This window comes from Strongylocentrotus purpuratus, unplaced genomic scaffold (genome assembly GCF_000002235.5).
Source record: "Strongylocentrotus purpuratus isolate Spur 01 unplaced genomic scaffold, Spur_5.0 spur5_scaffold_5, whole genome shotgun sequence".
In the NCBI taxonomy this organism is placed as follows: domain Eukaryota; kingdom Metazoa; phylum Echinodermata; class Echinoidea; order Camarodonta; family Strongylocentrotidae; genus Strongylocentrotus; species Strongylocentrotus purpuratus.
Window position 1 is genome coordinate 3736230 of NW_022145611.1, and position 22165 is coordinate 3758394.

At 35.3% G+C, this 22165-nt stretch overlaps 1 protein-coding gene across 2 annotated transcripts in view; it reads left to right on the plus strand.

Moving 5' to 3' along the window:
- Window positions 1-201: 201 nt before the first annotated feature.
- LOC100892488 (protein sprint) overlaps window positions 202-22165 on the plus strand; it is a 53042-nt gene continuing 31078 nt past the window's right edge. Inside the window, exons 1-4 of one of the 2 annotated variants that reach the window (XM_011681774.2) lie at window positions 202-403; window positions 7928-8071; window positions 17385-17512; window positions 18366-18414. In XM_011681774.2, coding sequence (XP_011680076.1) covers window positions 7997-8071; window positions 17385-17512; window positions 18366-18414 — 252 coding nt within the window. In that variant the 5' untranslated portion in view covers window positions 202-403; window positions 7928-7996. The remainder of the gene's footprint in view (window positions 404-7927; window positions 8072-17384; window positions 17513-18365; window positions 18415-22165) is intronic. The other variant, XM_011681772.2, reaches the window with a different exon arrangement.

Below are 22165 nucleotides of genomic sequence, written 5' to 3' on the forward strand. Positions count from 1 at the left end.
AGACATGTTTTCACGTGCTATGGCGAACATAAGATGCTCACTTGATACATTGATAAGACCTACAAGCTAGCATCGATGGACTAAAGTAAAGTATAACTTTTAGAGTCCGTTTTCTTCACACAGCAATCTCAGCTTGCCGAGCGTACCATAGACTACGGAAGTATTCAGAGTAAATTGTCTTCGCTAGTCGTAGCGTATACCGTGTAGACTACGTAAATGTACATAGCTCTCTGCATCTTACACTTTATAGTAGCAAGTCTTGAACTTGATTGAACTTGAAGGAAGTAGACTTAACATTACACCGAAGAAGCAGGAGACAACAAACGGTCGAATGATCCAGCAAAATTAAAAAAGTGAACGACACGACGGAATTTTTAATCTGAATAGGTGAATATAAATAGTTGTAAGTAAGTTGTAATGCCGATGATGATGCCTAGCCTGCGTTCAGAAGTTGAACTGACACTGACACTTTGCATGTGTCAGAAGAGTCAATTCTAGCAAAACCGGTACCGCCTACATACCGCTACACCCCCGTGCATTGACTAGGCCTACTAGACCTACCTAGAGTGGCGCTAGTGTAGTTCCGTATCCGTTTTTTTAGCAGTCTCATATCGATTCTTAGCAAAGGAATTTTAGCCCAATTTTTACTAATTTTAATCATAATCATATATTGCATTTTGCACCTGAATTTGGATCACATTCGACATCGGGAAGCCTCCGTTTGGGGCTTCGATGTCGACGTCGTCGCTCGGTACCGTCTCCGCGCTATAGCTTTGCAACTCAAACTGAAGCTATCAGTCTAATTCCGGCTTTTTTATATTTTGGGTATCAAATTTCTTTCCGGTTTTCTTTCCAACTTGGAAGAGCACCAGACGTGTGTGTGACACGAGCAACCTTGTACGAAAGAATTAGAAATGTCCAAGTCGTTAGTAGAACACATTCACACTTTGCATGGTACGGGCATTGTGCATAATTGTTAATTTGGGTAAAACGACTGTACCGTCAGTCTAGCGTCCACCATGTATTTTCGTGCATGTTCGTGGCCATGTGAGTATCGCGACTCGACGATCGTTGGTGCGGCCACGGTCTGTGTTGATATATGCAGAGCTGCCAACTAGTACAGATTTCCCGTAATTGGTACAGAAATTAACGGTCATTACGGCAGTACGGAATGTTGTCTAAAATTTTTTTTTTTTTTTTTTTTTTGGGGGGGTAAATATGATGTATCATAGCGAGTGCTGTGCAGTATTGCGGCCATCCAACACTCGCTGAGAAAGACAGAAAATAAAAAATGGAAAACTGATGTGTTGTGATGACCTGAAAATCAATATTTAGCACCTTTGTGTGAGTAAAATCACCAAAAATTTCAGATAATCATGCGCGCATGCGTCCGTGCAGTGTTGGCATGCTGTTTTTTTAAGATTCATAGCGCCGCATAGAAAATGACTGATTTATTCCCCAAATTACTGATTTTGAGCCTTGTTATTACTGATTTTTTGTTCTGGAGGTTGGCAGCTTTGTATAAAAATTGAAATGAATACAATTGAACATTTTAAGCAGATGTGCCCCTGCATACCGTATGTAATTGATAATAATACCCAATCTCAAATAACGGTCATAAATTTAGGTTGATTTAACAACTAAAAAAATAGCTTGACTTCAACAAAATTTGTTAACTCTTTCCTATTTTGCACTCAATTGAGTTTACACACTGTAGTCGTACATGTACATTATCTTCACATGTTGATTTTCTCTGAAATATGTCTGGATAGAGGCTTTCTGACTTAAACATTATCCTTAAATTGGGATTGAATATGAGGGAAAATGATCTCTAGAATAGGATCAGATTACATCAGTGATCATCTACAACCCAGAGCTGTACCCTGGCCGAATGGGACTTCACGCTTTGCGCACATTGTTTTATCCCTCCAAAAATTTTCAGGCCCTGGAGCCATTTGCCATTGACATCCCTAATTGGGCCTAAGTCCTGTGCACAACCAATTAACGAGATAGCAAATCAATAGCAAACTTCTGTAGAGGAAAGTAGAAAAATCAGAGAAGTAGACAGGTGAAAGTTTTAATGAAATCAGTCAAAAAATGAGAAAGTTATAAATTTTTGAAAGTTAATTGGCTTAATTGGTAATGTGTCTGTGGTGTAGTGGCAGACAACTTTCCCATGTATACAAAAAGTGACAAAATTTGATCCCCAAAATTAATCACTCTGGAGGGCCATTTCTTTTCAGTGGACATATATTATGTTATTTCATAATATATTTTGAGAAGTGCCCCAAGGGAAAAGGCTCATAAAAGAAAACAAAGAAGTAAATGATATGTTTTGTACGTGTACACAAAAAAGGGAGAGTTATCTTATCCTATTCTTAATAGAAACCTCATACTTCTAGACTCCTTTAATTAAACTTAATGAAAAATAACCATTTAATATTAATTGTTACCATCGGATACCACTTAAAAGTAATGCAAAGTTTTGGGAAATTTTGAAAATTGGATGGATAGTAATTCTGTATTATTTTTAATATATTTTGATGCCCCTGTGGATGTATTATAAGCACTAAAAAAATTAGCCCCTAAAACATTTCTGCTTTCGAGTAATTGAATAATAATTTTTTTACCGTGCTCCTGGTAAATTTCCACTATTTCAAATAGCGCCTACGGCTATTCCATGGTACTCCTGCAATCATGAAAATCTCAGAATATGCAGTTCTGATATATAATTTTCAAACGGGAATGGCAAATCAGACGATTGTATAAAAAAAACGCTGTTCTAAAGCTTAAGTAATATCAGTCTTGAGAGGGAGCTATACAACAAGAACAGTTTATTATTTACAATCAACAACAATCATTGAATATTGTAAAATTGCATATACTTCCAACTTCAAATATGTTAATTTGAACCAAATTTATGACCCCATATCAAAACTTTGTATTACCTTTAAAGATAATCTTGAGTTCTGGTAAAAAAAGAAAATGAATTCTCACAGAATCTAACAAAACTTACACTGGATGTTCAAGATTACAAGTAAATGTCATGTGCCAAACAATTTTGGAAGAAAATGTATACTGGCTCAGTAATGAGCATAGAAAGATAAGGAAACCAGGGTAGTACCAGCCTCGACAACATGTGTGTTGTCCCATGTACAGCTTTCTGTGTAAGTGATTGTTACTTTACCAAGACTATGCCAAATTTATGATGATTTTGATGACTCCAGAACCTTGCATTACACACCATAACTTACATGCTATATGATCAACTTTTCTGATCCATTCCACACCTTTTCTTTCACAATGCAATCGCATTACCAGAATTCAAGTTTATCTTTAAGCTACATGTACTTTGTATATACATGTAAGCCTTTAAATTTTGATGACAAGTGAATAATATTCATATTTTAGTTCCCAAATTATTTTTGTTTGTGAGCAATATTTAGATGTTATCATTATACATGTATAGTTCCTTTCATTTTTAAAAATAAAGTATGTATTTCTAGAATATTGTCTATGATTCTTCTTAATTCGTATTATTTTGTTAATGTTTAAATTCTGTAAATTCATTTGCACTTAAGCCTTTGGCTACAATAAGTGAATAAAATACCTTGAATTGAATTGAATTAAATGGAATTGACTGCGTCGTAATCCACTGACCAAACTGGTTATTTGAGATTTGCATAGACTTAGTGATCTCATATTTCAAACACGCTTAACTTTCTAATTATTGGTCCGATTTATTTCAGACGTTCACCATTCTGTTTTTCTGCTTTCATACAAATGAACTTATTACAAGGGTTGGATTGCCTTTTAAGAAAACAGACCCCCCCCCCCTTTAAAAAAAAAGGTACTTAATCAATGCAAAGCAATTTCCAGGAAATGGACTAGAAGAACTACACTTGTGTGTATGAACATATAGAGCATCTTTTTTTTAAGTATGGGTATAATTGTAAAAGTGTACAATTCTTAGTTTTGGTTTCAGTGGTATTTCTTCATGTCTGTACATTAGACAGTACGTGCATGGGCTTTCTTTTAATAGCCATCCCTTAAATGCTTGTAATCCAACCCTTCACTCTCATACATGTATTGTTTATAGGGAAGCATTTTTGTAATTATTTACTCATAAATATTCTTATGGACATCAATACCAGTATAAAACAGAAAATCAGAAACTGTGAACAGCAGAATAAGTAGTGAAAGTATTTGACAAATTAGGTACTCATGAATTCTTTCTATCTTCTGATTTTTTATAAGCAGAGCTCTTCTTTCTTCCATACTTTATACAGTTGATTAGACTTTAGCCTCTGCCTTTATCCTGAGTTGCCTCAAAAAGAATTGATAGTCCCGTCAAGTTTCCAAAATTGAGACCTTGCATTGTCTGCATGCCAAGTTTGTGTTTCCTTGTTATTACAAATCAGATTTCATTTTGTGTCTTGAGCTTGATTGTGCAGTGTGTACATGTATATCCATGAATTATGTGTTCCTTTGTTGCATTCAAGGAAATTTCTAGTAAAGAGGAAGTGACAGTCTTAAACTATTGTGTTGACATACTGGCTTTATTTTTATGAGAAAATTTAGTCTATTTGCTCTTGACATATACATGTAGTGAGTGAGTCATGTGTTTTACACTGACTGGATCACAGATGTCTTTGAAGGATGTATCTTGGAATTAAGCATATCTTTTCAATAAGCTTCTAGGTCTATAAGAAAGAATTAAACATATTTCTTAAAATGAATTGAATTACCGGTAGCCCAAAACATTTGGGAAATTTTCTGTATGCCATCTTTTTTATAATTATATTGAGAGAAAAAAAAAAGGGGGGGGGGGTGGGAGCAGATGGAAAGTATGAATTAATAAATGGATTGATTGAAGCGTGAATTAACCAATCGATCAATTAACTTTGTAACAACATTTTGCATACATTTTTTGTTGGATAACTGATTATGTGATAAAGAAGTTATTCATTCTCTTAATCGACTTACCTCAGAAAGTTATGATGCAAGTACAAAGGTACAATTAGATAAAGGAGTGATTCGTCATGTAAATCAACCTACCCCCAATTCATGTACATTCCCAAATTCTTTAGGAAGGTCCGACGTAAGTCATCGTTAGATAAAGAAGTGATTCGTTATGTGATTTGACTGATGTTCGATTCACTTTAATAGGTATGTCAATATTATTCCTTAAGATGGACTGTGTATTATCAACGATGATTATTAAATAAAGGAATGATTTGTTATATCAATTGACTAATACGTTATTTCTCATTTCTTAAGGAAGGCCCGACATAAGTGCCATTGTTGTAAAATAGTGATTCAAATGTTGATTTACTTTCATCTGATTCATGTACATCTGTCAGTTCTTTAGGACAGGAAAATGAGAGAAACCATTTGATCTGTACGTAAAGTGTCAATAAACTTTAATTTCCCTAATGATGACGGAATAGATTTGTCTCATACAGGAGTTGTATAAAAACATATTTGCATTAATTATATTTAGGGCGATTGGATGATTGACAAGGGGAAGGGGAAAATAATTTATTAGTACTGTACACAGCAAACAGGAGAAGAGCTCAAAAGATATGTCACAGAGTAACAAATTAGTATTTGATTGATAAAAACTTCCAAAAGTTCATAACTTTCTTATTTTAAATTGTTTTGTGCTTAAATTTTTCGCTGACCTGCTTCTCTCATTTTCAGCTTCTAGTAAAACCAACTTAATATCAGGGTGGACTTCTGTTTTAGCAGTTTAAAGTTTAGTTAGAGGTTGATTTATTTTAAACATTGATTTAATTTGTACCATTGCAAGGAATGGTTAGATCTTACAATTTTATCAAATTTCCCTGCTTGGAAATATTCAAAGTAAGAATTATGATCAATTTTAAAACAGTAAAATACTGTCCAACTTTTGTACTTGAAGAGCTTTCTGAATACTGCTGAGGTTTATGACGTCACCCAAGGGCCTGAATTACATGTAACATAAGCAGACGATGTCCAATAACAATCCACAAATTGTAGTACTTGTTTTATCGTCTCCTCTTCACTCTTTTTTCTTACTTCACCCATTTTTCTTACTTCACCAGCTTGTTGTAACTTTTTGATCTGTTGCCTCACTCTAAATTTCGGACATGGTTTCATTTCATGAAAAAATGCAGCTTTATGAAGAAGAATTTGGTTGCAGCTTAATTTCTGCTTGTAAGAAAGATGCCATTGTACATTCAGCTACATACACTAATGCATGCATGGAATGTGCAGCATTTCAATGGGGAACGTCTACTGTCCATTCTATTATTTGGCAGGCTTTTGATTATAAAATGGGCTGATAGTTCAATGGTATTTTTAATCAATAATTTATCTTTGAAGCAAAGAATTATAAGTATCAGCATCACTTCCCTTTTAAAATCAATCAAATATTTATTATTGAGAATTGATTGCACTGAAACTATGTAATTAGTCATAGGACATTGTCTGGTTATGCAGAATTGGTCCCTGATGTGACATCATCAAAATATCGCTTAATTTTCTGTTTATCCCAGATCCTGAAAGGTGATTTTATTTGTGTTTATTTTATTGTCAGATACGCAGTTGACTAACATATTATCATACCCTTCAAGCTTCTTAGTTTTTAGTGATAAATTATCGGCCATACCGGTGCTTGTAATTTAATGAATGTCTATTGCCTACTTTAAATTCCAGTAAGACAGAGCTCCTTCATGTTTCATCCTGGTCTACACACACAACCCAATATTGTATTTGGATATGGAAAGTGAATTGAAGCGGATAAAACATGTAGAAATCTGTCTTACAAAACTTGTATTGGTTAAAAGGCCAGACTCACATCCAGTTCAAGATACTGTCATTAGCTCTTGGATTTAAATGGACGAGCTCCCTCTTATTGCAATGAACTCACTGCATATAGACCAACAAGAGATGTTGTTGCAGAGCTGTGTTAAGCGTATGCATACTATGCATAGGCTTACTGTGAGTATACTGTGAAGGTCTTAAAAGTGTCAAAAATTGCCAAAAAATATCGTTGCCTCAATAACTTGAAAAGTTATGAGCAATTTAAACCAAACTTGGTATAAAAGGATGAACTGACTAGATTTAGGGCAGAAAAAAAGGTGAAAGGTTCACAAAAGTGTTAACAAATATCTTGTTACAGTGATAACTTGACAAACATTCAATCAAAACAAACGTGGATGAAGTATGAAAGAACTTGCAAGGATGAACTGATTTGACTCTGGGTATAAAAGGCCATAGGTGAAAGGTGAAAGGTTACAGGGTCATAAAAGTGTTTTATCATTTTTTAAATAATTAGCTATAAAAAACTTACTATATATATATTTCACAAAAATTGAAATAAACAATGTTGTTACTGTAGTTAGTCCAACAAGCTAAAACCCTTTATTGTAGTCCCATGAGTGAGTATTATAGACAAGTATTCCCACTTGCCAACGAACACAACCAAAGAAATTTGACGTCATCATTTCTATGCTTCTATTTGCTCGCTTGCCCATCACACATCCAAATATCTTAGTATTAATTAGTCTGTTTAACAATATTTACATATGTTTTACTGTTGGAAAATAAAGTACACACTACATAATCAATGCAGGCATGCACAGCTCAACCCCGCAAAAATATACCAGAAGCGACTTGAAATGAGGCCCGAATGTAACATATCAGTATTTTTTTAATATACATGTAGTGATTATAGCAAGAGTTGTAACGCTTGCCTTTTCACTGCTTGAATGCATCACATTCTTATTACGTTAAATTGCCTGATTACGGTTCCACCTAGCATTGCTAGCAAGTGCATTCAGCTACATGTACTGAGCTAAAATTGTTGAAATATTTAGATCCCCTTCTGACAATTGATCATTTTTCATTCATTTGATTTTTTTTGTTTCTTTTCTTTTTAAAGATCTGTGACGGTTGAGAGGACTTGAGGAGGATCTGCTTTCACTGTGTCAGATGTATATTGAGAATTACCATGGCATACACTGGAGAGTTGGACCCCCTTCAACCAGAAGGTGATAAACTCGCCAAGAGAGGCAGCTATTTTGAGGTAATTATACTGTTTTCACACTGGCAAAATTTGCTTAACCCCGGACTAAAGGCGGGGTTAAAGAGGGGTCTTAGCTTGGCCTGAGTCGGTACGGTCAGTCACACCGAATCCCGATCGTCACCGTCGGGTCTCGGTTTCGTTTTTTGGAAACCGACGCTCCAATAAAAATAATAAAATATGTAAGAAGCTGCAGAAAACCCCTAATGAATATTCACGTTTTACAGCTAGTCCAGGGCTAACAAAATTTCTTATCCCAGGAAAGCCGCTTAGTACGGGACTAAAACAGCATGTGTGAAAAGCCAAAAAAGTTAGTCCGGGTTATTAGTACGGGGTTATTAGTACGGGGTTATTTCATTTCATTTAATTTCATTTATTTTCCACATTAAAAACCAGAAGAATATACAAGGTAAGAAAATACATTTTATACATTTGACACAGAGCAAATGAAAAAAAAAATACATAAGCATAAAAGAACAATGAAAATCTACATCAGTTAACAAACATCAACATTAAAACATAAAAAGGTGAGTAATGTAGATGGGGCTAGAAAAAGCGAGGCTTATCGAGTCTAGCCCCGGTAGCAATGAAGGGGAAGTCCACCCTGAGAATGTGTGTGGCCAAGTAAAGGCGGAGTAAACCCATCCTCAGGGTGGACTCTCCCTTCAAATGTCTGGTTTTATAATTAGATTGAATTGACCCGATGATAACATAATTGCGATTTGAAATATAATAATAATTGTTTTTAAATTGATATGACTATTTAGAATTGCAAAGATATTGTTTATATTTATACTTAAATTGTCGTAATGATGCAGATTGTTTGAGACTGTCATTTTAAGTAGACCATGTAAGGTAACCCTAATACTTAACACTTCTTTGGCCAGTAGCAGTTCTGTAATAAATGCTATTCAAATTCTTGGAGTTTCGGGTGTTATAACAATGTACATCACTGTTGCATCTAAACCAGTTTTGAAGTGAGTTTGGTAATAGTCCCTTTTCAGACCTGTACATAAATTCTCCCAGTTGTAACCTACCTAATTCATATACATGTACAGTCAAAACCCTTCATTGTTTAAAGATATTGTTGGTATGGGCCAAATAATGAGACTTGGCAACTATGCGTATTACACGTTTTTGCAACAAATGTATAAAACGATTTACCAATGTATTTGATGCATTTATCCATAGCATATTACCATATTGTAAAAGAGGAAGAATTAATGAATTGTATAGCAAAAGCAGTACCTTTGACGGTAATACATACAGTATTTCAGTTTTGACATAACTCCAGTAATCCTCGAGATCTTCAATGCAATATCATTAATATGTAAAGACCATGATAACTTGTCATCAATATTAACTCCCAAGAAGCGGGCACTGTGTACTTGCTTTAAGGTACGGGGTTATTAGTAACAGGGCTAAGCAAAGTAAGCAAAGTATGGTGTTGAGCAAAACCAATGTGAAAAGAGTATTAGTATAGAGAAATATTTGTTTAGAGTCTGCTTTCCTCCCTCCCCTCCCCTCCCCTCCCCTCCCCTCCCCTCCCCTCATTCACTCCCTCACCATTGTATAGGCCCAAGGCTGAGTCCAAAGTAAATTTATCTCCTGAATTCAGTTAGTTTCATGTAAAAAGGAAATTGAAGAAGAGAAAAAAAAATAGTTAAAACTTTGATGATGGGAAAGATAGGAAAATTGAAATATTTGCAAGTGATAATTAAATATCCACAAATTAGCCATACTCTGATTTCATTAATATCAATCAAGTTTCCCTCACAAATTGATATTTTTCAAACATTCACTGACCTCTTGTTAAAGATTTCCTGATAGTATATTGTCAGTTGGTCATGTACAGTCAATCAGCAGCACGTGATAATTTGTTACCATTTATTCATTTTTATTCATTAAAAAAAAATGGTGCGTGCATACATGTATGTCATGAGCAATGCATGGGGGTTGTTCCGATCTTTGATTATGATTCTTAGAATCACTCATTTTGCTTGATTTTGGTCTCATTTGAAGTTTCTTTGCCAATGTATGAAAATCATGTCCAGGAGGCATTTCAAATGGATATTAAGGTTTGGATAAAATTGGCAAAGACAGATTCAATTATTTTGCAATTTAGTGGTTATTTTCACCATTGAAATACTCTTGCCTCTACAAAAATGATTTTAAAAACGTTGCAATCACTATACGTATGCACTCTTCAAATTGGTTGAAATAGCAGTTTCATTGTGATTCCCATTCGTTCCAACACAGAAATCGACTAAACTGTGAATTTTTCATAACAATTTTTAATAATATGTGTAAATATTTGTTGATAATATTTTTAATAACATGCTGACCACAATATACTTATAGATGGTTCCCCAAGGGAGAAGGCACTTCTAGAAGAAAGAACAGAGTATTTTTTAACACGACAAACAGGAGGGTTGTCCGTGAATACATGTACAGTGTACATGTCACAATCCAGTGGCCAAATTGCAAATTTGGGCTTCACATAGATTTAGTGCTGATCTCAAATTTTTCACACACTCATTTTTTTTTTATCATTAGTCCAATAATTTAAAAATGTTGCCATTCTGTTTCGCTCGCCAATTGCACTGAGCACTACATTATGCCTGAAGTCCAAGATCAGTGAGTTTTGTAAGTGTACTAAAAACCAAAACATGTTTAGCTCTTGGTGTGAGGGGTCCCTTCTCAATGAACAGTAAAATGTTTTGTTGAGTAGACTACCTAACACACACATAGGTACATGTACTCACATAGAATACGACTCATATGTAAGGAGCCCAAGTTGGACTTTGGATCTGTGTGAGCCCTTTATGCAGGGTTTAATTTTATCCTTTATTTTCCTCATACTCCTTTAAGCGTTTACGTGTAGATTGCCAGGTAAAGTGTTTTGAGGTTGCTTTCATACATTCTAGCTACATGTAGATACACACATTTTTTTCCAGGTGACTACAGGGTAGTTAAAAAATACCAGAAAATTTATTATTGCCATGATAAATTGAAGAGTATTTATTGAAGCAATTTAAACCAAACTTGGATGAAGGAAGCTGGATGAGCATACAAAGTTGAATTGATTATATTTGAGGTAAAAGTCACACGATCATAAAAGAGTTCAGTCAAACTAGCTTAAGTATATGATGATGAACTGATTAGATTGATGGTGAGATTTGAAAGGTGGGCTAAGGTCATTGAAGTGTTTTATGGAAGATACAAATATCACAGAAAATATGTGTATTATTACTGTGACATTAAGACCATTGAAGCAATTTTAACAAAGCTTGGCTCAAGCATGCAAGCATGTGATATGGGAATGAACAGATTAGACTTTATCAGAGATCAAAGATGCAAAATCACTCTAAATATTATTCAGTATTGTTGATAGATTAACAAAAAATGAATAAATTTGACCAAACTGGGATCAAGCATGTATGGGCATAAACAAATTAAAAGAAAAAGTTTGGTTTTGTGAGATTATATGCTTAAATGTGATATTGTAGGATGGTTGAACATCCATGTAGGTGGATGCTATTGTATGCATTTATCTTGTTTGTTGTTAAAAAAAACCCAAAACGTTTTGGACAAAGGAAAGCACCATTGAGATGTGATAAAGGTTAGGCTACTATAGCTTATCCTCTTACTAAGTTCATCACCAGTTGAGTAATATATACCGGAAGCAAGTGGATGTGTACCTCAATTGGAGGGGGATGGATCTGGCCTTTTTATGTCATATCAACTTCCACTCTCTGGCATATCTTACTCATAACTGTACCTTACTGTGTCGGACTAAACAAGAGAGACAGAATAGTTCAAGGGAAATGCAGGCCCTAGTTTAGATGTGCTTCACAACTATAAAATACAGGAGTGTTTCTGTGTCAGGTTAACTACATTGTGTATACATGCAAGCAGGGAATATGACTTTGATAGTTGAATTAGAGCTGGATTAGAGCTGGGAGTTGGCTTTCATTATAAAGACGAAGAAAACTTCTGATTTGTGTCTCACCTACATGTACTAAATAGTGAGGAGTCTGAAATGAACAATTTATCTGTGATTGCAACCCATGGATATGTTTTCATGATGTGAGCCTCTCGATCATCTGCACTGGAAACCTACAGTACTTTGATTAGCAATAGGAATGTGCTGTATTTTGTCTTCTTCATTCAGTGCAAGCTTCACTTCAAGCTGATGAGCTTTTTTCACTTTGGAAAATTCTGTGCTGAATTTACAGTATTGAAAACAGTCTCATAAAACCTGCAAGGTCTTTATAGGAATAAAGAAAAGCTTGTACGTGCAGCATCATGTTTGGGTTATCCAGCATTACTCCACAATATCAACAGCTTAGAGTTCTACTACGTACATGTACAATCTCTATACCTTTAATACATTATGCATTGTTTGTGGCACGTACATGGATCAGCTCTAAATAACACATCACATGAAGGTCAATTGATACTCAAACATTTTCAATCTGATCTAGAGGGGATTGTGTTGACAAGACTCTCTTGACATTGTAATAGAACAGAGGAGAGTTTTACTTTTAGCAATATTGACGTCTTTCCTGTTGGTAGCCTTTTGTGATAAGACAGAGGCAAGCATCCACATTATGTGAAAGCTAGGCTGCAGTTCACCAAGCTTGTGAAGCAGGGATTGTTCTCAGATTCGTTGTGAAGAGAGTCCTGTATACCACCAGGCTACCATGTCTCTAACAAGCAAGATGAACCCGTCAGCAGGCTTGTCTAAGTGGCCTGATGATGACTCCTATGCCATGAAACGGATGCAATCTATCCAAGATGTATGTATCATGCAATCTGCACATTTTTTCTGCAGATCAATGAATGAATGATGTATCTTACCCATCCTCTCATATTTACATTTTACATACTGTAGTGGATAGCGGGTACATGTACTGTATGCTGTTATCAGTCTCTACATAATAATAATAATAACAAATAAGAAAGTAATCAACTTTAAAGTTTTAATAGATCAAACCAAAACTGTCATACCTTTTGAGCATGGATTTGCTTTCTACTGAAATTTACATAAACTTTCACTGGTAATTAATGAAGTATAAGATTTACAGTCAACTTCGCATAATTAGATCTTGAAGGGACTAACTTACATGTACATGTACAGTATGCCCTGTTGACGTACAATGTATACAATTTTTGACTTATGCTTAAGACATAGAAAAATCACGCGTCGCACTGTGGCCGGTGTCTCAGGCTATTCGTTTCCCGGAAAAATATTGACTGAAATCGTCCATTTGCCGATACATTCCAGATCCTATCTGACCTTGGCTCAGAATTTCTGCTAATAAAATGACATAGATTTTTGTTATTGATGTCAGCTAGAGAAACATACATGTTTAAAATAAACATTACCAATGTTTTTTAGTTTTATAACTAACTTTATGACAGACCCTTTTTTTTCCATTTTAAAATTGGACTTCTGATTTAGGTGTCGTAGCCACGTACACCTACACCTTAGATTCAGGGTTGGCGTTTTCCCTGGAAATACCTGGGAAACACTCATAAATGTACCATTGAAATTGTACAAAGTGAAATAGCAATCTGACTAAATTCCATCAATTATACTTTAAAAGGTTTTTTAATTTTATTTTCAATAACTTCATGGGTTTCATTTGGTTATACTATTAATATATAATCTCTTTGAAATGATGTCAAATGATACTGATGTGACATCCCTTGGTAAACAAGGCATGTTGTTATTATTATGATTCTTTTATATTGTTATTGTTATAATTATCATAATTAACTTTTTTCCAGATTGTAGCGAAAAGTAGCTAGTTAACCCCCCCTCCCCCCCATTGTAAGTGTTTCAAGGGTAAAGGGTTACCATGTTTGTGGGGAAGGTTGACAAACGTCAGTTTTATTAAAGAATTCCCCCATACCAGATAATATTTTCTGTGTACAGTACATCTATCAGAGCCTTTTTTTTCAGAGAGATGTTTGTTGATTCATTTATTCTAGATCTACTGTGTGTACTAATAGAAAGGAGGAGCTTCAGGATTGAGCCATTGCCCCCCTCCCCCTCCCCCTCCCCCTCCCCCCCAGCCAGGGGCTCTGTCCCTTAACCCTGCCAGGGGGCCTAGGAGCCACCCTTAAAGGGCAAGTCCACTCGAAAAATAACTTACTTTCAATAAAAGCAGGAAAATCAGACAAACCAATCAAAAAAAGTTTGAGCAAAATCGGATAACTAATAAGGAAGCTATGAATTTTTGAAAAAGTATGTAAAACTATGGAACAATGAGAATCACAACACAATTTGCCAAGATGGTTATCAGTTTGTGACGTCATGTCCTCACAACTTATCAATTGCTTTATATAGTTTAATCCCATTAATTTCCCTTTTCCCGATTTCCCCATGCCTTTGCCCAGGTTATATCATTTGTATCATATTGCGTGCATGACATTTCACAAAAACTTTTATGAATTTTGAAGAATTGATACTAATTTCTGAATATTGTATTTCATAATTATTGATTTTTATATAAATAGTTTATCAAAATTCAATTCTTCATGATTTAACTGGACATAAATTACTCTTTATTTGTGCATCCACACATAAAAAATATTACTAACAATGTGACTTGGATGCTGGTGTGAAGAAAGAGGATTCTTAGGGTGAAAATAGGAAATTTACATTATCAATATAAAGAAAATAATAAGTGCATAGTGAGGACCATACGTCACAGACTCATGAGTGAGTTGCCAATTTGTGTAGTGATTTTCAAAGTTGTTTATGTCATTAAAAATTCATAACTTTCTTATTAGTTATCCGATTTTGTTCAAACCTTTTTTGATTGGTTTGTCTGATTTTTCTGGTTCTATTGAAAGTAATTTATTTTTTGAGTGGACTTGAGCTTTAACCCCCCAGTTAGTGATGTCTGTATTTTTTTAGCCTACTGGTATGTGACTGTCATGCCTGCTGTTTATGTGTCCATGCATAGCATAGTATAGTATAGCTAGTCACCACTCTCAAAACTCTCTGTATCAGACACATTGTTTTTGTCAGGCAGCTTTATTTTTACATAAAGGTTCTCATGTTGGCAACTGCGAGCACTTTGTTGGGAATATGATTTGCAGAAGTTTAATTTGCTGCAAAAGCAGACCAGAAGAGTAAATTTAGCCTAGGGGGTGTTGTAGAGATGCATTTTGAATTGGCTGGTAAATATCCAATGGATTCCGGCGGAACCAAATTACCACGGTGTACATCCATTTGCAATTTTTTTTCAAGAAAAGTAAAAAGAGAAGAAGAGTTTAAAACAACAGAGGAAGCTAGTACATGTACAGAGGGATCCAACAAGGCATTCCTTTAGGCAGACCATTATTCACAAGTATAGGAGATATGTACATAAATATGATCATAGTCACATTTGTATGTGACTTAAGCACTAAAGAGCGCTTAACACTCCCTTTCTAAGAACTTTACATTGTAATTATTATTATCCCTTTCATTGTACTCGATTGCTAATCCGCACATGATGGTGCACATGCTCCGCTCCCTGGTGAGTATTCCGGCCAGGCATCATTAACCAGCGCTCTTATGCCAGTCCACCCACATTAACATTCCCTACCAGGTACTCATTTAACACGAGGGTGGAGAGTTTCAAATGTAGATAAACGTCTCGCCAAAGAACATGAGTGCTGCGGCGGTATATGTGATCCACAGTCAAGTGATGTATCTAGGTAGCTCCTTCCAATAATAAGGAAAAGCATTGATAGCGGTGTGTCCATGCCCAGAAATAAAAGGACATACAGTTTCAGCATGGCAAGAGTATTCTCATTTCTCTGTGATAAATGCTCGATAGAGTCACATTTTACTTTGACAGTTTGTGGGAAGGGTTTGAGGCTTCAAAACTTCCACACCTTAATATGTACAGTATAGTATTAATAACTGCTTTGAGAGAAACAACTATTTCTCGAATATTAAAGCAGTCATTAATACTTTTATATGCCGAAAACAAAAGAGTCAACTATATAATGACACCACCTTGGCCTTTCTCTAGTTTATCTGCACGGTTGTTTTTTATGAGTGTATCTCTGAGAGTAGACTAGATCTAGATTCTAGTCTAACCAAGATATTTTTACAATTTTGGGGGTGGGCCGGCCCTGTGGGAAATATGGAGAAAAGCCTGCGCTTTCATATGACACCTCACTTATTGAGTATCACCTTCAGGATCACAACAGATAAAGGTTTGAATCTCAAATTGAAAAAAAAAACTTGACTTTTTTTGCATGGTCGCGCAATGCACGTAGACTGCATAGAGACTGCATTGCGTGCAATCTCTATGGGAAGAATTTCAGCACACAAAATCGGGTGCGCCTTTCTCTAGTTTATCTGCACAGTTGTTTTTTATGAGTGTATCTTTGAGAGTAGACTAGATCTAGATTCTAGTCTAACCAAGATATTTTTACAATTTTGGGGGTGGGCCGGCCCTGTGGGAAATATGGAGTAAAACCTGCGCTTTCATATGACACCTCACTTATTGAGTTTCACCTTCAGGATCACAACAGATAAAGGTTTGAATCTCGTATTGAAAAAAAAACTTGACTTTTTTTGCATGGTCGCGCAATGCACGTAGACTGCATAGAGACTGCATTGCGCGCAATCTCTATGGGAAGAATTTCAGCACACAACATCGGATGCGCGATCAGACACCCTGACTACTAGACCCTAGATCTATTTTCGTCTACGTCTATGCTGGTACTCCATTTTCAGCAACTAAACGAACATGTTTATGGATAATTTCACGTACCCTTTTTGTTGTTCTTGCTGTCAGCAAGTCTTGCATTTGATAAGTTGAAATCTTGGGAGAGTTTCTTTAGGCATTTTTGTCTTGTTTGGAATTGTCTTGTCTTGTATGAAAATACCGACCAATTCTTCGCACACGTACGGTATCGCAATCGCTTGAACCATTTTTTAACATGTAAACCTATGGGTATTTTACCGAGACTGAACTATTTTCCCAGTAACCATGGTTACTGGGATTTTAGAACTATTTTTTGGAACTATTACATGGGTTTGGAATTTTACCGGGAATTTTACAGGAATAGTTAAAGTTTATGAATGCAATTTCGACCAATCAGATGGCTGGATTTCTTAAGTGAGGTATATAATACATACTATTCTGCCAGTTCTTATAAATTCATTCAATATCACAAGAAATGCTTTTATTAATTCATCTTTATTTTGTAACAATTGGTCACTCTTGCAGAGACATCATAGATTATGCATTGCAGAGTTCACTCACACACTTGTTTATGTTCTTTATTCTACCTGTAGATGCTTTCTAGTATCTCTACTGAATTGGATATAATGCTGAACGATCTAAAGAAGAAGGAGTCTTTTATCCCAACGTCTCCCAGGTCACCACTTAGTACTTCTCATGTGTCTTTTGAAGCCAAAGACAGGTAATTAGTTCCCAGACTGTTCTTCCAGCACAGACCATGCACTTATTAGTTTTGTCTAAAAATTGTACTCCACCCACCAAAGGTGGTGACGGGTAGGTTTTGTAGAAAGTAGGTCAGAGGTCATACAGGTCTATTTCCATGAAATATCAGGATTTTAACTCTTTTATTGGGATTTCTCAAGAACTACTTCATCTATTAAGTGGAAGCTTAGCTGAGATTAGAAGTAGGTCATACGTCAGGGGTCATATAGGTCTTTTTACATTAAATAGCAGGGTTTTAGCCCCGTTGTAGCAATGTCTCAAGAATGATTTAAGCCAAGAACTTCAAACTTGGTTGTAGTATACCTCACCTTGGTAGTGTGAGAAACTAGATTTCAGGTTAAGAAGGTTAAAGGGCGAAGCTCATGGAGTCCATGTATTATATGAAATTAAAGGTTTTTAAATCTTATCACCAAATCAGTAGCTATTTTAAGCCATTTTTGCTGTGAACTCAAAGCCTTCAACCACTGTAGGGAGACCAGCAATCAGATTTGGGAATTGTTAGGTCAAAGGTCGAAAGTAATGAAGATCTATTGAAGTATAGACGTTTTGTTCTCATCATTATATTCCAAGTATAATTCAGCCATGATCTTAACAGATTTTGGCAAAGTCATTTAATTGAGATGAAGTCGCATTTATCTTATTAAATATATTTTCATGATGTTCTATACATGTGAGGGACAAATCGAATGCCAACATCGATACAAACTTGCAGGTGAGGTGAATGTTATCAACTTTTCATTTATTAAGTTATAGCATTATGAAGACCTTTATTCTATTTGACCATGAACAACTTTTTTTTTGTTCTTTTGTAGGAGCTTACTCAGAAGCAGCAAGGCATTCTCATTCTCAGACACAGATGAGGTGAGCTTTCTTTGGATCTTTTCTTAGTGACCCTGTTATCAAAAACACATAGAAACACTAAGTATTGTATATGAAAGGTATCCACTCCAGAGGTATGGCCCCAAGTTGATCCAACCATGTCATTTCTAACTAATATAACTAGTTTGAGGTGTCACAAGTTGAATTGACTTCACTCTTTCACACATTTTGTACAAACCAGAAAGTTTTAATACAGATTTGGCGACTCGCTAAACTTCACTTGCACACATATTGTAGTAATACGTCAAGATGCTTTATGTCTCTGTCACCAAAGGTAGTGCTGGAAGCATTACCTTTTTGGATTGTCCATCCATCTATATGTCCTGCTTTAGTTACCGTGATATCTTCATAACCAGGAAACAGAGTATGTATGAGCATGCAAGATGAACTGATTAGATTTTGAGTGGAAAAGGTCAAATGTCACAGTGTCATAAAAGTGTTGAAAATTACCAGAAAATACTTTGTTACTACTAATAATAATAATAACGTTTTATTTACCCAGGGTAGCCACTTCAGTTGTGAAACTGCTCTCCCAGCGGGCCCTGCATAACATAACATGTTACTATTACCCTTCTCCAATCTAATATGCTGAGCGCCTAGCTAGAAGGCAGAAGGTCCCATTGTTATAAGTCTTTGGTATGACTCGGCCGGGGATCGAACCCACGACCTCCCGTTCATGAGGCGGACGCTCTAACCATTGAGCCACCATGCCCGGTTATCATGATTTATACTTGAAAAGTATTGAACCAATTCAAACCAAACTTGGTTGAAGTATGTGTGAGCATGCCAGGATTAAATGATTATATTTTAGGTGGAGAGGTCAAAAATCAAAGGTGCATTTTGATTGTTGGATGAGGTCTAGTCCTTTGATATTTCCCAGTCCCCCCCCCCCCCCAAGAAAAAAACAACTCATATATAAGCTGGATGATTGACACAATACTGTAGTACAACAAATTATCTCCTTGTATTTGATTGGAATGTATCTTTAGGTAAGTATAGAACAATTTGTGATTTAACATTTTTACCTCTTAAGCCTTTACCTCTGTCCTTTTTTTTTATTTTTTTAAATTTTTTTTACCTCAGACCTTTTTACCTCTGACATGTTTGGGTCATTCCATCAGGTTGGGTCATAAATTGTGACATGAAGGTGCAAAATTCAGAGTTGGTAAATAGTTTTGTTATTGTTATATCCTGTTTCTAACACCAATTCTACAATAGATTCCATTACAATTGTGTGTATTCCTTTGCACACTTTAATTAAAATGAAGAAAAAAAACGGACACAGCAAAATACCAATGTTACATGGACATCTTTTTTTACTTGCTCATTTATTTTCTGATCAGAAACTTTTTCAAAGTCTGTACTCCACTTTTTGTGTGTGGAAAACATTAAGATGATGGGAGCAATAGTTCAGAATACTTAAAACTTGAACTCAGCAACATTATGTCAATTTATAAACATGAAACAAATGAGCAACTAGCAATTTTCAGATCATGGTTTTTTCTAAAGGGAAATTTTTTTCTTGCATAGAACATCTTGGCTGCATTCTAAGAAATTTTACCAATTAATTGATGCATGAAACATGTTTAATGAGATGATGACACAGATGAAAGGAAACCTGCAAGATTTATGGTCCATATTCACCTCAACACCTTAAGTTACCAATGTTACATGTCTGAGTAACATTGGTATGTTATCAGAGTAACTATCATCTTATACTCATTGAAACATGACAGACTACATCAAATGTCATCTGAAATATATTTCATCTATTCATCAGTAAAAAAAAAAAAATAAAAAAAAATATTCATACAAGAGGAATAATGATAGATATTAAAGGGATAGTTGAGTTCTGTTGTAGAGGGCGCTACACAAAATAATTGTTTTGTGAGATAATGACAAACTGAGTGTCAAATTGAAAGAACATAATATTTACATGTAAATGACAAAATCATCTTTGTTTGATCAAATTCGGTTCAGAGATGGCTGAAATATAACGCCTTTTCCGTCGTATTTCAGCCAATGCCAATGTTGACTTTTTTGGTGGCATTTTTGTGTTGCCTATATTACCCACAATTAACCGGCCCATGTATTGTTATTTTTAATTAAAAAATTAAATAATGGTCACCATGTTTTTTTGAAAGTGGAGCTGAATTGTATGATTGTATTGGCTAAATTTCACACATTTTGGGGTCTAAAATTACCTTCATAGCAATTTTAGGTTCTAAAAGGGCACTATAAATGTCATAGATAAGAATAAGAGTAATAACCATGCACTCTGAAGGTATTTGGGGTCTGAAAACAGAACTCAACTATCCCTTTAATGACTAACTTTATATCTTCTTCAAAATAGTGACTAGATTGGAAAGATCTTTGTTTTCCAGGAAGGTTTTGATAACTTGTCATTTTACCTGCTCTCTCTCTCTCTCTGCCAGAGCTGAATCCTCAGGGGAGGTAGAGGAGCCATGAATGAAATGGATGCAGCAATCTAATAAATGTGCATTAAAATTAATAAATAAAAAGAAATGAGGAAAGAATATTAAATGAGATAAAAATAAAACAAAACTGTAAATTGCTTCTGTGACTTTTCATTTCAAAATGTGTGTTCCGTTTAATTATCATAAGTACTTCTATCTAGATCTGTTGTAAAATCACATCGTAAGAAGGATGGAACAAAACTACACAGAGGATTGCAAGATGGATAGGGAGGTATCATCCTCACTGTTGGCTTGTTGCATGCCCAAAGAGAAGTAGATTTCGGAGCAAAATATTGGGTTTTCATTTTGTTGAATTTTATTAATTTCTTTTTTAAAATGATTTTTGTTATTTAACATTCTTTTTGTTGTTCTTCTTATTTTTTGGAGGGGGAGGTATTATGTAGGTGTTGAAACCCCTTATCCCTCTCTTAACCCTTTGGAGGAGGGGGAGTGGGAGCCACATGCCAAACATCAATAATTATTTTATACAAAAAATAAAAGGCTCATTACATTATGTATCCAAATCTAATTGAATCGGGGAGGGGGGGGGGGGGGCGTATGCCCTCCCCCTTTAGCTCTCTCCATCCTTCTCTATCTCAACCCCAACCCCCTTTTTTGCCCCAAAGTTGGCCTTAGATTGAACTTCCTAACTGGAAGGAAACAATATTCAATAACTTGTGTTTTTCCTTATAGGCTTATAGCCATCATTGTTCAATGGCAATTAATGACATATAAATAGTATTAAATAATTGAACAGTTGTAAGAAAAATTCTGAGGTATAGGCACATCATTTATATCTTTATTTACGGGATTCTTATAAAAAAATTCAATTTCTGTCAAAGAAACTAGCTTCATGAGGGAAAAAGTCTGGCATTGATTTTTCATGTTTTGTTATAACAAATATATTGTTATGAGGGACAACAGTAACATTTTCACTCACATTTAGTGGTTATAAGTTATAAATAACACAATTTTAAACGGAATTACCTTAAAAAAAAAATGAAATTTCATTGTCCATGATAAAAATTTGAGACAGAAAAAAGACTAAATAAACATAATACCTACCAATTTGGGCGCTGACTGGCCAAAATGGCCTCCCAACGCTTATACATGGAAATTGTCACGTTTGTGATTGCAGTGTAGGGGTAGGTCGTCGCACTCCGGCAAAAAAAATGTCCGCGCATTCGAGCAGGTCACTAGCAGGTCATTTAAACACAAAAACTGAAGCTAGGGGGCTGGTTTGGATCTCAAACACC